The sequence below is a fragment of the Passer montanus genome, unplaced genomic scaffold (assembly GCF_014805655.1).
Source record: "Passer montanus isolate IOZ18808 unplaced genomic scaffold, ASM1480565v1 scaffold2, whole genome shotgun sequence".
Lineage (NCBI taxonomy): Eukaryota > Metazoa > Chordata > Aves > Passeriformes > Passeridae > Passer > Passer montanus.
This window is the reverse complement of record NW_024366591.1, coordinates 4,684,184-4,700,649: the sequence shown is the minus strand read 5'-3', so window position 1 is coordinate 4,700,649 and position 16,466 is coordinate 4,684,184. Positions and strand designations below refer to the sequence as shown.

At 39.2% G+C, this 16,466-nt stretch overlaps 1 protein-coding gene across 2 annotated transcripts in view; it reads left to right on the top strand.

Moving 5' to 3' along the window:
* The window catches only part of RPS6KA2 (ribosomal protein S6 kinase A2), a 162,824-nt gene that overhangs the window by 84,624 nt on the left and 61,734 nt on the right, over window positions 1–16,466 (top strand). Inside the window, exons 4-6 of one of the 2 annotated variants that reach the window (XM_039707207.1) lie at window positions 5,566–5,646; window positions 6,446–6,525; window positions 9,428–9,534. In XM_039707207.1, the coding sequence (XP_039563141.1) occupies window positions 5,566–5,646; window positions 6,446–6,525; window positions 9,428–9,534 (268 nt within the window). The remainder of the gene's footprint in view (window positions 1–5,565; window positions 5,647–6,445; window positions 6,526–9,427; window positions 9,535–16,466) is intronic. The other variant, XM_039707208.1, reaches the window with a different exon arrangement.

The following is a 16,466-nucleotide window of genomic DNA, read 5'->3' as shown; positions in this document are numbered from 1 at the left end:
AAGCTTAAAAGGCAAGCGGCAGAACTCATTGCCCTGAGAGACCCAGCAGTTCCTGGACATCTGGATCATCTCCATCTCAAGCGGGACAAGAAAAAAAAACAACTTCTTCATTGCTTCTCCATAGCAAACACAAGGCAGACACTCATTTGATACTGGAATGTCCCACGGATAGGAAATATGAATCTTGGTGCTGCCTCTTCTTTGCAGCTGCATGTGAGTTAGCCAGCACTGCAGGGCAGGAGCTGCAAGGGAAAAAAGAGTCTCACAGAAGATATGAGAGAAGTTTGATGGAAAAAAAATTAATCCCTCTTTAGACTGTATTTAAGAGTAGGCCTGAGGACTGTATGTCCTGGTCATCTTTGTATTATGGCTTCTCATATGCTGGAACTAAATCTGAAATACCTATTTTGTGTGGGGAGAGAAGGCCAACTGTCTCATACATGTTTTAAACAATTTTTCTTTATTGCAAAACTGTATGAAACCACTCTCTTTCTTCAGTTCATCATAATTTCCAGAGCTGCTGAGGAATAGTGTTTACTGGGATGTCTGAATTCTAAGGCCAACCTTCTTATTAATTTGTCATTTTGAAGTTTTGCCTGTTCCTAGACCATAGGTAATTATTGCCTGTCAGTAAGAGTTAGTACTGAAATTGTTATTTCCTGCAATAGTAGTAATAATAATAAAAACCAGTTATAAGTCCCACTTCAGTACAACTGAAGCAAATGAAGTATAGGAGCATGTTACACTCAAATTCAACAAATACTTTATTGATGATTTCACAGGATATCACATTCACCGAGGTAAATAAATTTAAATCAAACATATGATTTCTATTAAAAAAAAAGTTCCAGGTGGAACTCTGCAGTGGTGTTGAAGATTTTCAGTTTTGCACAAGTTGTGAACAGATGTATTTCCAGCTGTAGGTTTTGGATCTTTAGAGGAAATTCCCTTCCAGCAGATGGCAGCTTTCTTTTCTCTTCATCAAACTGTTTATTTAATCTGGTTTTAATACATTTAGTTAGAACTGGTTTATGCAGTTGTAAGGGGTGTAATTCTGACTTCGCTGGTGATGTACATCACCATAGGATTTGACTTATTTGATACCATTTCACATCTGCAGCTCACAGACCTTGGTGAGAAACAGTTTCATCTGGGAGCTATGCATAAACAAATCTGTGGATTTTCAGTGGTCCAGTTCTGCTTAAAAATACACAAAAATTGAAATTTCACCTCTGCATAAGGGCATGAGATTTATGTGATTATCTGGCTGGTCTGTCAGTCAGTATTTCTCTAATGATAGGGTTGAGCCCAACAGCTAATTTCAGCCAAAAAATCTAAAACACACTTAATCTCCTGCAGCATCTGTAGATTTTTTTTTTGATCAAGAAGAGAGATCCAAGTTGATGTCCCATTGAGAAAACAGCAGGAGGTTGCAGCTGCCAGAGGCTCCATGGGTTAGGAAGGAGGCGACTGTACAGAACCCTCAGCTCACCAGGCTGCTCCTTGCTGGTCAAGGCTATGAGGAGTAAATCTCTGAGCATTTCTTTTCACATTTCTTTTCAGCTGAGTTTGTATGTCCCAAAAGCCATGTTTGCACCTGACAAGTCCCATGTGGGTTTTTTGGGTTTGTTTGGGGTTTTTTTGTTTGTTTTTTTTTTCCTGTAGCATCAGACTTCATCAATCTATTCTTTAATTTTCTTTGTTGGAAAATTGAGTAGAGGTACTTCAGAGGGATATTGCAAGATTTAATTAACTTTTACAAAGAGAGAGAATAATTAATAAGTGATAAAGACTAGAAATGGAAGTACAATACTAAAGTGTAATATTGATTTAGAGACATCTGTCATTCCAAATCTCAACATTTGAGCATCAAGGCTACTTTAAAATACAACAAACAGAGGCAACTCTTTGATTTCTTTAAAGCCAAATGTGTTGTTTCATGTAAAAGGGGGGGAAAAAAAGGAAAAAAGGAGGGGGGGAGATAAAATTACCTCCCCCAGACTCTGAACTCCTAAAACCTGAACAGCCTGCATTCTTACTGATTTCTCAGAGTGCCCTTCTACAAAGGAGTGTCTCCCACTCTGTAGGTCTGTTTTTCTACCTTTGCTGCAGAAGCATAGGGCTGAGTGGTGAAGCTGTGATATAATGGCTCTTTCTCCATCTCTAAAAGGTTCCATATTTCAGGCCCCAGAGAAAATCACATTCACAGAATGATGCACATTTCAAAGGAAAAGCACATGAAGTGCTTTGTGTGACATTATTGATATGCTTCTGCATTGAGTGTGTCAACAGGACACTTTTCTGTTTTTTCTTTGTGTTGTAATAATGCTCTGCTGATGAAGGTGCAACATGAAAGGCTGCTCTTTAGGGGTTTAGTTCTGTGTGGAACAAGAACACAGTAAAGCAAATAGTGTTACCCAGCAGAAGCATTGAGGCAAGACTATGATCACTATTAGAAAGCTGTATTTCTCCATATCTCAGGTAATTAGGCACCACACACGTACTTTGTCTTCTGGACATAGGCAGTGTGGATTTGAATTTAGAATTTAGCTCTCTACTTTTGCCTACCATAGACAGTATTAAAAACAGATTAAAATAACAGCAATAGAATTGAAAAGGATGTTGCAGAGAGTTTTATGTGTATATTCTATTTGCATTGTTTTTTTTGTGTTCCTGTGCTATGTGAAGAATTTGAAATTGAGTTTCAAGTTCCTAAGTCTGAGTCCTATTCTGCTTTTGCTCCACTTGAGGCAAAATACTGAGTTTTAAAGAAGTGAGGAGGGTAATGGATGAAATCTAAAGCCATTGTTTTGTTCACTGATTTATTTCTCCTGCTGCAATACTTTTTGATGCAGATTTAATTAGCTTAATTTGTAGCTCCCCTTATTCTTGCTTTATTAATTAATTAATGCTTCACTCCTGGTTAAGCAGTGACATTTCTTATTGAAAGGTAGGGATGAGCAAATAATTTATAATTAATAATGCTTTTTGCCAAACATCTCTGGGCAGATGGTGAAATTTTTTACCTTATTTGTGTATTTTCTGCATGTATCTTCCTGTACCTCACAGCTTTCTGTAAGTGGCAGATGCTTTTGTCACACGTTTGGGGGATTTCTCTCCCTAATGTTTCAGGTCAGGAGATTCAGCAGCAGACTTTGGTTAAAATTGTCATAAAGGACAAAAAACCATTGAGGAAAAAGTCACTAAGACAGCAAACCTATTATCTGACAACCCATTTCGTAGTTTAAAAAAAATTTAAACTTTCAAACACCAATTTCAGCCTGATGACATCAAGAAGACCGTTTCCAAAATTACTGGAGAGATGCTGACCCACTCAGAGAGGCAACCAAATCACCAGGTGCTGTCATGAGCCACCTCCAGAGGACTCTGGGGAGGGTCCAGGCTGCTGTATCTCAATACAGTATCTGCAGTCAGCAGATATTCACACTGGAGCTTTGCTGTTTATCACATTTACTTTGCAGCCCAGTGCCCTTGGCTAAGGCAGTCCATTAAGAGGTCTGTAATATACACTGTCTCACTGTATCTTTCTCTAAATAAGATTTTAAAGAGGAAAGTGGAAAATGGTATCTGCCATGGCAGCACTAATTTAGAGCATCCATACCCTTGCAGGACCCAGCTGGCCCCAAGGGAAACATGGTGGGGCACCAGGGAGGTCTCAGCCCAGGGACCAGAGCAGAGCCCATCCCACTGCCATGCACCCTCATTAGTGCTTTTGCCACCAAATGGTGCCTGGGCAGGCCCAGGCTGTATGAGGACAGCAGTGCCCAGATAGGGAGAGTCTTTGGGGCTGCTGAGCCTCCAGCTTTACAAGCCTGACTTCTGCTCCCTAAAGACAGATTTGCAAAAGGAAATGTAACCCCATAATGCAACAGCTACAGGTTCAGGGGCTATGAGTGGAGAGTGAGATGTCTTCTGTGGTGATATCACCTTCTCTTATAGTCTGATGTGTCTCTTGTGTGCATGTGGGGAGAAGGGTGGTTTGTGTGGTTATTCGTCCACACCCAGTAACAGCCACAGTGCCAAGCAGGGCACAGGGCTTTTGCAAAGCACTGGGCTGCACAGCTGGGCCTTTGCCTGTTGAGAGGTTAAAATGATGGGTGGAGGAGGGTGTGTTGCCACTCTGACAGCCTGTTTCAACTGTGCAGTGCAAATGCAGAGAGGTACTTCTTTAGGTTACCCAATGAAGCTTAATGGGAAATGTACTATGTAGAGTGTCCAGCAATGCCCAACTATCCAACATGAATTCCCATCTGGGATCATCCCTCATGAACAGCACAAGAAACAGTCTGTCTTCACATAGTGAGCATTTTGTGAGTGTAGGATGTGTGATTTTTACTTGTGAGATGAGATTACAATTCCACAATTTCCTCTGTTTTGAATTTATTCTGCAAGGTAGCTTGAATGAGCTAGTAAAGCTTATGTCATTATTGACCTAAGTTAAGCATCAAAGTAGCAAGAAACCCAAGTATATCACCTATGCTATTTAAGGTTTTGAGATCAGCTGGTTTGGACCCATTTCTGTGCATCAATTTTTGAAGTACAGTAGACGGCGGTTTTGTTATTAATGTTCCTTACTTGGGTGCTGAGAGTACTCAGCTTCTGAGCAGCTCCACAACACATGACTGCAATGACAGAGTCTGACAGATCTCAGGCTTTTCTATCTAAAATCGATTCATAATATGTCTTGTTGATGCTTTCATCTGAAAAGGATATCGGCATTGTGAAGAGAAAAAAGAAAATGTCAGTGCTTTTCAGTGAAGTAGTGATTGACTGAAAAATACAAGTGCATCGTTAGGATCAAGACTTGGTAATGTGGGGACTTGAATCCTCCTTAGTGTCTAAATATTCTGCTTAATGGCTTTGGTATGAAATCTTCAACATTAGTTTTGTTTAGCTGGAATTCAGCTCACCTCTGAAATTATGATTTCCCTTACTCTCTATTCATCTCCACCACAAAAAGTATTTTTCTCTCTGGTATCACTCAATAAAGTTATCTCTACACATAAAAATAATTAGTTACTATTTTTATTTGGAATTTTTCTTTGTTACTGATTGTTTGGGTGGTGGTTTATTGGAAGTTTTGTATGTTGCATATATAGATCACTTCCAGAAAGTGCTATTCAATTATATGTCATAAATGCTGCTAGCATCAGCAAAATACAATAAATTAATTTGAACAAGATTAATCCAACTTGCTCTAGGACTGGTATATTATGTTTCATCTTAAATGAAGTAAAGTAATTAATTTAGTGTAGTTTTCATTTTCACATTAACATTCTCTTCTGTGAAGTGTAATTGTCTTCTTGTTGTTTGCAATACTGTAGTCATTTTAGTTAGGGCAGCTTTCTATAGGGAAAGACACAGGGCCTTCCTATAGAACTTGTTACACAGACTAGACAGAAATAGAGGACACTTAAGTGGTCTGATTTACCTAAGGTTATACAAGCCATCAGCAGAGTGAGAATCACAAGCCAGACTGCCTGGACCTTATTCCAGTACTGTATCCAGTGACCATGCTGCCTCTGTTCTTATTGTTCTTTATAGTTCGGGATCGGGTACGATCTAAAATGGAGAGAGATATTTTGGCAGAAGTGAACCATCCTTTCATAGTCAAGCTTCATTATGGTAACTATAATAAAATATAATTAATGTTTGTTCTTAAATTGGGTGGGGGATTGTAACTAGGTGTGTTACACTTCCGTGCAGATGCCCCCTGCCTACTTATGACTCTGTTGCTAATAAAGTCATAGAGGCTACCTGTGTGAAATTCTTCATTTATGCTGAAGGAGACATCCAGTACTTGTAAGTTTCAGCCATTCCTCCATTAAAATAAATTTGTCATGAAGTCTGATGTGGTAGGTAGGGCTGGTAGGGTAGCTGCTGAGTTTACATCTGCCAAACTCTCACCCACTGTCAGGTATCATTTAGAAAGACAGAGAATTTAAATAAAAGCAGGTTATAATAATCAATACCAGTCTAAATTTGTATAGGTGTGTACATGAATGTGGTGTCTTGCTGGAATTGCCTCCTGCCACGCCAGCCCCATTACTACTGTGACAGGTATCCTGAGGGCATTTGGGTATGTGGGCTCTTCTCTCACACAAATATGGAAACCTCTCTCTGTGCCTCACTCTGACTCCTGATACTTTGTGGAGTGGGAAACGCTGTTAATTCATAAGTGCTTAACACAGAACTGAATTTATTAGTAATGCACTTTTGTCTCTCAACTGGCACTATTTTTTTTCCCATAGCCAAAGCTCAATTGCTAAGTTCTATACAGAAATGGGGTTTTTTTTGGTTCTCAAAGTTTTGAAGTGACAGTGATGCAATGGCATGAATGATACACTGCTAGTCAACAGGACTTACTCGTTGGGGATTTTGTCTTGATTCAAACTTCCGACATGTTCATCCTTTTCTAATACAGCATTTCAAACAGAGGGAAAGTTGTACCTCATACTAGATTTCCTGCGGGGAGGCGACCTTTTCACCAGACTCTCCAAAGAGGTAAGCTGATAGATCTTTACCTCAGAAATGAAAGACTCTCTTGGATTTTCAGAACTCAAATTGAGTTTATGGGAATGAAAAATGGCCTTGGGAATAGTCATCTATATATGTAATGGAGCTGTCTCATCTTGCATGGTTAAGTGGATTCTTAATAATTGTATTTGAATTATGCCAGTGGTAATACAGCAGATACCCTGTAGGCATCACTGCCAGAGAAAACTGCTCCACTGCTAAGCCATTCCCTATCAAAAAAAACCCAGACTTGATGCTTTCAGAGTAAGTCCTTGATGTGATGAGAAACAGTCTGAGAAATCAATCCCCAATACATTTTGCCCCAGGGATGAGCACAGAACTGCTAGAAAAACATACTGCCGGCAGAGGGAAGAGATGACCATGGGTCAGGGCCAGTCTCTGCAGCTGCTGGGAGCAGGTTAAGAGCCACACACCAGCCCAGGCATGGCAGATTGACTATCACAGTCCTCCCCTGTCCTCTGCATGCCTTGCCCCTGGAGAGGGACTGCTGGGAATGTCCCAGGTTCTCACTGATGCCCAAACAGAGCAGTCACAGTAGGTTTTCTAGGTTCATTTAGTTCTTTCCTGTATCTCCAAAGCTCTGTGAACCACCAGTCCCAGAGAGATCCTTGCAGGAGTGCAGGAGGCTCCAGTGAGGCAGCATGCAACTGCTCTGCTGTTGTCTGTGCCCTGGTGTTTTCTGTCACCAAAATGACATCCCTAGCCCTTGATACTTCTAAGGGTGTGGGGACAGGGATGCAGGCAACAACTTATCACAGAGTGTTTAACGACAGGAACCTTTCAAATGCCATCTTGAGGGGAAGCTCTGTTGCTCTTCTTGGGTTTGGGGAGCTACTGATGGACTAAAAAAGCTGTGAAAACAGTATTTTCAGTCAAAAGTTCCCCAGCTCTCCCCGACCCCCATTCAATTCCTGATTCAGTGACATGCTGCAGGATGTTGTGTGCACTGCAACTTGGGACCCCAAGCTTTTGCTTTTAAGGCTTATTTGCTAATGCAAGAAGACATTAGTAACAAGTTAATTACACTGCTGAGTAATGATCTTTATATAAATATTCAGTCCCTGGTAGCAGTTATTTTTAATATGAGGAAAAATATTTCAAAAATTTGAATTTAAAATATCCTTCTGCTATTGTCATGAGATCAAGCTTTATTAGCGAGGCCGTGCTGCTGTCTCAGCAAGGGCCTCTTTGGTTTCATGGAAGAAGACAGAAAATGTGTCTCTTACCTAAGCAGGCAGGTCCCTGTTCCACACAGCCAGGAAACTCAACAGTGGAAGTTAACAGCTCAGACTTTGTACTTCTTTAAAAGCTTCATGTTTTCCCCACAGCTTGTCCAGGGCAATTCACCAACTCCTGTGCTGTATACCATTGTTAACGACTCATTAAGCTGACAGTAAAAACATACTTCTCTTTTTTCAGTGTTTGCAGCTCCCTTGCCTGCCTATACTTTGCAGCTGTTTAGGGGTAAGGTATTGCAAGGGAAGAAGTTCTGGGAGAGTTTGAACTGTTTGCAATTTGTAGTTATAGATTTGGTTGAAAGGTATTGATTTCAGTGGACTTTCAGTCAGATCCCATAGACATATATTGCATGCATGCATGCAGAGCCTGCCTATTTCTTGCTCTGTCTTTTTGAGACATCTGACTTTAACTAAGTGTGTCTGTATAGATCAGAATTTTCCTGGATTCTATTGATTTAATTTCTTGCCTACATTATTTATTTTAAATCTTATAAATAATTTAAATTTCTTTTAAAATTAATGTCATTTTTACATTCAATACAATTAAATTTGAGATCTTTTGCTTTTGTGTTTTTGTTTCTAGCCTTTGCAGTAAAATTCTTAATTAAATTATGTGACATCTGTGCTCTGAATCATCTTTTTTCTCTCAGCTGTCTGGAACTTCTCAAAGCACTCAGATATTTTGGCTACCCCTTTTTGAGAGCAGAGACCTAATTTTAAAATTAAGCCCTACAGCTTCTAAATGTAGAATTTACATTTACATATGACAAGTAAATTTTTATTCAGCTGACTCGTTTTACTTCTGTCATGCATAATCACACTTCTGTATCCAATATATCAGCTTATTTTTCTGCATTATTATCTCTGTGCATATTGAAATTTAAAGAGAACATCTCAGATATAATAGAAGTTGAACCAGAGGTGTTTCCTGCCATCTGAATTTTTCAGTGTTTATTGGTTTTTTGATTACAGAAGTTTCTTCTCACCTAAAACACAGTTTTCAGTGTTAGCAGTGTCCATGTCAGCTGTAGAAAACACTGTCTTCAGTTGGCACCTCATCAGGCCCCAAATGTTAGACAGCACATCACTGCTTAGGGCATCTGCACTGATATTCCTTGGGGCCTCCAAGGCATGAGTTTTAAATCCACCTCTGATTCTCTTCATGCTGTGTATTCTGCTCCAACTTGGAAGTGTTCCATTCCCCAAAAAGGTTTCCCATGCTATTTAATGGGAATTTGGTAACCAAATGCCAAGACTGTAGCAAGTTAAGGGATATGAAAGCAATATGGGCTGCACTGAATGTGTTTAATTTTGCTGTTCATTTCCAAAGGCTAAGGAATTATAAGTTATTGCTAATATTGTGACATAATGTCATCTAAACAGATCAAACAGATGAATGAGAGCAGCATATTTTAAGGAATAGAGGTGCTCAACAGATCAAGTTTTGTTTTACAGGGAGAATCTGGTAAGAATTGTTAATATCAATTCAGACAAATTATGGAAAATTGAACCTGATATGATGGTCCTTCCAGCATTCCCAGCTTAGAAAATTCCTTCCCTGTATGTGTTTAAGGCAAGCCAGCCCACCACTGTCCAATAAATAGATGTGGTCTTCTCTTCCTTCTCTCTAGGTGATGTTTACAGAAGAGGATGTCAAGTTCTACTTAGCTGAGTTGGCCTTGGCATTAGACCACCTCCATGGTCTCGGAATTATTTACAGGGATCTAAAACCAGAAAAGTAAGTTAACAAGGAGAAGTGAACTGAAACATAAATACTTTGAACTTTTAGGTTGCATCTGCCCCTTGTCACACTACTAAATGAGAAGGTGCCAGGGGCTCTGCCTTCCTTCTTGTTTGTGAGATTCTACACGAGACCGTCACTAACAGCAGTAGGGTTTTCCTGTCATACTGTCTTAGCACGAGGCCAAATGTTTTGACCATGCTCCAGTATGATGGAACCTCTGTGTGCCTGGCCTTCAGTTTTGTGAATGATTTCAGTAAAGAATTCAGATCCCTGTGCCTTTAACTTCAGTGGCACCATTCTCTGTTATCAGCATTTAATCTGGCCTTCCCCCTGATGCAGTGTAAACCACTCAAAGCAACTCCACTTCCAGCTCATACAGAATATGGCATGGCAACAGTCAGTGTTACTGGAGCCATTGTTTAAAGTAAATGAGCATGTCTGAGAACTTGTGTGCCTGTTAACTCATGAGAGACATGATAATCAGGACTTTTAAAACACTTGTATTAACTGTACAAAATATTTTCCAAAATATTTCTTCTCACTTACATTTGCAGCTATTTTTCACTTGTGATGTGGTCCTAATTTTCCTTTCTCGTTTTTATTTGCAATACATCAGTAGAACAAATGACACCCTCAGGCTGTCACTGGGAGTGACATGATACTGTTTTTATTCTATGCCCTTTGCTTGGTGTTTTGCTGGATTCTGCTGTGATGACTCAAATAATTCAGGCTGCAACATTCCAAAGTTCCTTTTTAATGTAATGGTCACCAGCATTTATAAAAGATAACCGCTGAGAGCGGTCTTTTTGGCAATTGCTTACACTTTCAAAATCTAACAGCGCAGCAGCATTTTCCTTCTGTGACATCAAGCTGAAAAATATGCAGCTCTTTCTTTAAAGTGGAGTGTTATCACTCTCACTCTCACGCGAAAACATGAGACCAAAAGTGATGGAAGGAAGACTTTGTAGGTAAGAAGTTGAAGAGAAGGAGACTGTTTATCTGCATTGTGGTTCCATGTGATTTAAATTTTAAATTCACTTTTATGTTTTGGCTTGAAAAATAGTAGTAGCAGTAGTAATACTATGTGAATTCAACAGACGTACATAGCAAGAGCTCTCAATCTTTTGGGCTAGTGAACTTTCTGTAGTTGACCAAATTTTCCAATCTTGACATTTACGCAGCCAAAACTGGAAACCATTTGTCTTTGGCAAATGTGGGAAGTCATCCTACAATTAAGCAACTGGAGGGAGAAAAGTACCAGTTTGTTCCTGATATGAAATGCAGGTAGGCAGTGGTGACACCCCAGCTGCCACAGCCACAGGCTCTTGCATCGTCTGCCAGCAGCTCCTTCGTTTCAATATCATTCTGAACTGCTGTTTTATCCATTCAGCATCAACAAACATGCATACAGTAGAATAATTATAGGTTTTCTGTTTTAGACTTTGATTCTAGTGAGCATTTGTATGGATCATGCACTGCTTTACTCTCTGATGTTAGATGAGGCTGATTTTTGAGATAACACATGATGTATGAATCTGCTGTTAGAAGGTATCCAGATATGAGCTTGTATATTCAGATGTGTCACAATGCCTTTATATTTTTAGGCATATGCTGTAATTTTTTGCTTTAGAAGAAGTTAGAAACTAAGGAGAAAATTAAGTGTATGTCAAAACTGTTCATTGTATTTGAGATACTGAGACCTGGATTCTTCTGAGTTCTCAGCAGGAAGTGTCACTTAGCATCTCAAAAAACATCTCTCAATGACTCCAGTTGCAAGTGAGAGCACTTTATATAACTGCAGACCAAGCTGACGTGATTCAAATCAGGGATCAGTGAATCAAGAAATTGGAGCTCATCTAAAGAAAGAAGGTGTCAATGATTTGTCATTGTCACATGGAAGCATGTTGAAAAGGTACAGATGGAATCCAGTTTTCTCTATATTTTTGTCTGAGCTGAGACCAGCCATCCCCTTCACTGTACTGCTCTGCTAAAATCCCTCCCTGAGTGTTACCAGTCTGCCACTGAGACAAGATTTCTATAGAAGAAAAGAAAAAGTATCATCACGTAACTGGAGACCTATACACAGAGAGATCACTGTGTAAAGTTGAGGTGGCAGCCCTCAATCTTGCATTTTCTACCTTTTATATATGGTTTATGACCTTTGATCTACAGTTAAGTGGATTAACTGTGATACGATTTAATTTGGATGCAATTGACATAGTGTAAAATTAGCTTACATGAATATAACTGTTTTATAGGAAAGATACAGAAGTTCATACCTAGAGATAAAGCAGGGCTTCTGACTGAAAATCATATCCTCTAAAAATAGCTCTTTAAGTGCAAAGCCTATGTGTAGTCACACCTAGGAGGGCAGAGCATGACAGCCTGTGATTTCTCTGGAAGTTTAGATTTACATTAAAGAAATAGATACAGCAGAATAAAACAATTACTCTCAGGGAAAAAAAAAAAAGTTAAGTTTTGAGTTACATCTGGGAAAGAATATCTTCCTAAATAAGATGAGAAAAGAAAATTAGGACCATCTCAGGATGTTCTCATCCTCCCCTGGCAGGATCAAGACCATAACAGGTGTGTTGCTAGCTCAGGCTTAAAACAGGTGGTGAAGACTGTGCTCTACACAGGAAGACTCTTGGCAGTGCTCCAGCAGTTGCTCATCTAAAATGTTGCTCTTAATACCTAGTTTGAAATTTTTTCGCTGCCACTGCAGGCCAATGCTCCTTGGCCTGTCCTCCTAGAAGCCCCAACCTGCTTGTTCTGCTCTCAGCAGCAGCCTCAGGGGGTTGTGAGAACATCCTTCTCCTGAGACCCTCTTCTGTATCCTAAACAATCCAGGTTCTGAACTCTTCTTCACTAGTCAGTCTTTACAGGGCTTCACTCATTCTCATTACTCTCCTTTGGTTTCCCTCTCTCCTTTGAAGTGCAACGTGCAGAATTGCACACACACATCTTCAGCAGAGGCATTACCAGCATGATTACAGCACAATTACAGCACAAGGTTTGCTCTGTTAGATTTGCAGAACTGGAGATAAATTAATTAATTTGTAATTTCCCAATTTTCTCCCTTCCCATGTCTCTCCCCTTTATTAAAGATGGACACTGCATTAGGCCTTTCATTGTTCAATGCTTTTGCTGTTCTTCAGATGCTCTCAAAATTAGCTGCTGATAGCAGCTTGTCAGTTCAGTAAGTATGCTAAAATAAAGCTCATTGGAATGGTTTATGTTAAAAAAAAAACCAACAAAAAACTAGCACTGTTCAAACCACTTGGAAGAACCCTCAGTACATTAAAATTTAAGGTTCACCTTTTTTTTTTTTTTTTAAGGTTCCCTAAGCAAAAATCCATGTTAACAATTCAAAGCTATGAGTTAATTTCAAGTGCAACTGGGAGTTTTTCTCAAGTCAGCTGTACTTACCTCAAAAAGACAAGTAATTGAGGTTTCTGGTTAAAGTCTTGTTTAGAACAAACAGATACATCTCTTGAATTGTTGCAGAAAAATTCTTCTCCTTGAGTTGTCTTGGTGATTTCAGTGACATCCCTTGTGGGACAAGGTATTGTTCAGTCATACTGGAAGCTGCTGAGTTCCTTAAATGATGAGGCATATTTTTACTTAAGAACTGCACAATCAAGCTATAAAATAAGGTATATATACCTTGGTATATATGGTAAATATACCAAAATAGAAAAATGGGCACTTATTACAGAGTAGTATATGATGCATATTTTAATTCTTATGCTGTGGTTTGAGGTCATGAGTGACTTAGAGGTAAGTCACCATCTGAAAATGGACAAACTGTTATTAATCTTAACCATTTAGGAACCTAGATGCACCTTGCTAGCCTTGCTAGGGGCTTAGGTTAACAAGGAGTGATGTACATTTTAAGGCCCTCAGTTGTCTACACAAGGGACAGTGTAGACACTATACTCTAAAAAAGCCAAACACCACTTTTTAATGCAGCATGTTGCCAACAATGACTACTAATCTATGAATGTAACTGCCCTGTGTAGAGAGGGAGATCTGAGAATCAGTAAAAGTCAAAGGCTTATGGTGGAAAGCTTCCATTGATGTAAGCAGCCCCTTTTTGACTTCATGGTGTCAATAAAGCTACAGCACAGAGGAATTTGCATTCAGCGGGGTGAGATAGCATATGAACACTGAAATGTCACAAACCACAATTTGTGAGATTCATCTCTTTAGTAGATATTTGACTACTTCATCTGGTACTTTCATAACAAAATGAAATAAAGCACTCTTGATGAAGTCTCAGGTTTTATCTCCTACCTGAAAATTTAGCTATAGTTTCTGATTAACATAAAGTGTGGGTTGAATCTTCTGCAAAACTGCTGTCACTTAGAAAGAAACTTATATCATCCAAAAAAAAATAAATTTCAAAACCAAAACACGCACCAACCAAACAGCAACCAAAAAAAACCCACAAAAACAACCAAACCCACCCCAGAGTTGCAGCTTTATTAGGTTTGGCAGAACATTGCATTGATTTGGGGATGTTGGAGCTCAAACTAAAGCCCAGAAGACGTGACTCAAAACTAAAAATTAAGAGAGAGAGAAATGGGAAAGAATTGTTCAGGCCTTGATTTAAGAGATTATATAAAACAATGCTAACAACCCATAACAAAAACTTTTTTCCCCTGTGATAAAGCTGCAGCAGAAAAGTTGATATGGAGTTTGCAGTCCTAGTTCTGCTATGGGACTTCTCCAGTAACTCGGACTGTGTCATTCCTCTACTACAAATTTAGCTGCCCCAATCTCTAGCATGGAGATTTCCAGCCTTTATCTTCTCAAGGCATACTTTTAAACCGAGGTCAGTGAAAGAAGTTTGTGGGATGGTTCTGATGCTAAAATGTTCAATCATAGAATAATAGAATATCCCCAAGACAATCCCAAGGATCACACCCTGTGTCTGACAGCATTATCCAAATGCTCCTTGAATTCTGTCAAGCTGGTGCTGTGATCACTTCCCTGGGGAGCTGTTCCAGTGCCCAACCACCCTCTGAGTGAAGAAAATTTTCCTAATATCCAACTAAACCTCCCCTGACACAGCTTCAGGCCATTCCCTCAGGTCCAGTCACTGGTCACCACAGAGAAGAGATCAGTGCCTGCCCCTCCTCTTGCCATTTTGAGAAATGTGTAGACTGTGATGAGGTCTCCCCTCAGTCTCCTCTTCTCTAAGAGACACCCTTATTTTGTGGCCTTTTTTTTCCACAATATGTGTGGTTCACTTATTTATGGTGTTGGCATATTTTTCACCTAATAACTGTTATTACTGCTTTAAAGAGAAGGTTTACAATGACAGTATCCTGTAAAAGCACTCAAGTATTAGACTGAACAAATAAAACGAGAAAACCTCCTAGCTGAAGTTTATCATTCAGTATGATTGCAACCTAGTTTAGCATTTAAAAGTAGTCTACTTTTTTATGGGTTTTATAATTTCAAAACATTAATTTAAATGAAATATTATTCTCAAGCCTGAATCATATTAAGAACTTCTCGTTGTTTTTCCCCTTCCATAGAATAATACTATCTTATTTCAGATTAGTTTGTTCTGCAAACCATAGCTAAACTAATTGTGATTGTCACAATAGAATGTCTGCTATGGATATTGTGGGATAAAAAAGAATTGTAAGGTCACAAATTAAAAAGAGTACAGAGTATGATTAGATAGAAATTTTGCTTCTACTGTCATAGGAAACCTATTTGTCTGTTGTTGTAATCTGCATTTGTATAACCAGGTAATTTTTTCTTTTCTTAATTTCACTCTAAGATAATTCAGTGCAACAGGTGCCTTTTTTCCCCTCACAATTATCATATTGTTTTCTTTTTACATGAAATATAATCTTTGGTTAGTAGCTATAGCATTATTTGTGCTGCCAGATGGCAAATGTTGAGGCACCCAGATGTCCAAAGGGTGCTGCCAGGGGCCACAGAGGAAGCTGCCAGCAGCTGAGCATGGTAGAAGGGTGACTGGAGAACGTGAGATGGAGGAAGGAACTGAAGCTTATGTTTTAGGGGATATGGGATACACATCCATTGGAAGCTGGGATCTATTCATTTTGGTGCTCATGCAAACAGTGTGAGAAAGAGTTGCTGTATGTTTCTGATTCAACCTCAGGCAGCATTATCAGTCTGAAAGCTCTGTTAGAGTTGCTTCTATCCCTTTAATGAGGGTAAGGTGTGAGCCCTTTAATCAGGGCAAAGTATGGGAATCACACATCGTGTACATACTACAGCAGCATGCATTTTCAATAGGAAATTATGAAATTTAAAACCTATTAAGTGTAAAATCAATGCGTCTGGGGACATTTCCTTTGAATTGCATAGTTATTCACAGGGGCTTCCTGGGTGTGGGGCAAAGTTTTGGGTGATTTCTGTGAGCTCTATTCCCCCTGCTATTTTTCCAGATCGAGGTCTGGGGAGTACATACATTCATGCTCACTTCCACACTGGCAGGTTTTTTAGTCTGTTCTCTTCCGAAGCACAAGTTTAGGTGTTTCAGTCACGAAAGTACATTTAAACATGCCTGGTATAGGCTAGTACTTGAAAATGTTGTGTTCAAGGAAAATATGGAGAAAGAATAAAGGTAAGATGTTTTTATTGAGAAGAAAAGGCTTTAATTATGGGACTTGTGGTATTGACTTAGTTGCTGGCTTTGATGACTTGCACAACTTTTTCTAAACACATGAATGACAGAAGAGCATCTTTTTTCAATTATGTTTCCGTTCAGACACAACTTTTCACAAAAGGATAGCTCATTGTATTTGATTCACTTGTATCCTATTTTCTTCCTGAATAATTAGATTAAAGTGATTCTCTAAGAGAAGAGGAATGTAAAAATAGTTGGCATCATGCTAGATCAGTTTGAAAAGAGAAATATACTGAGTGTAACTAGGACT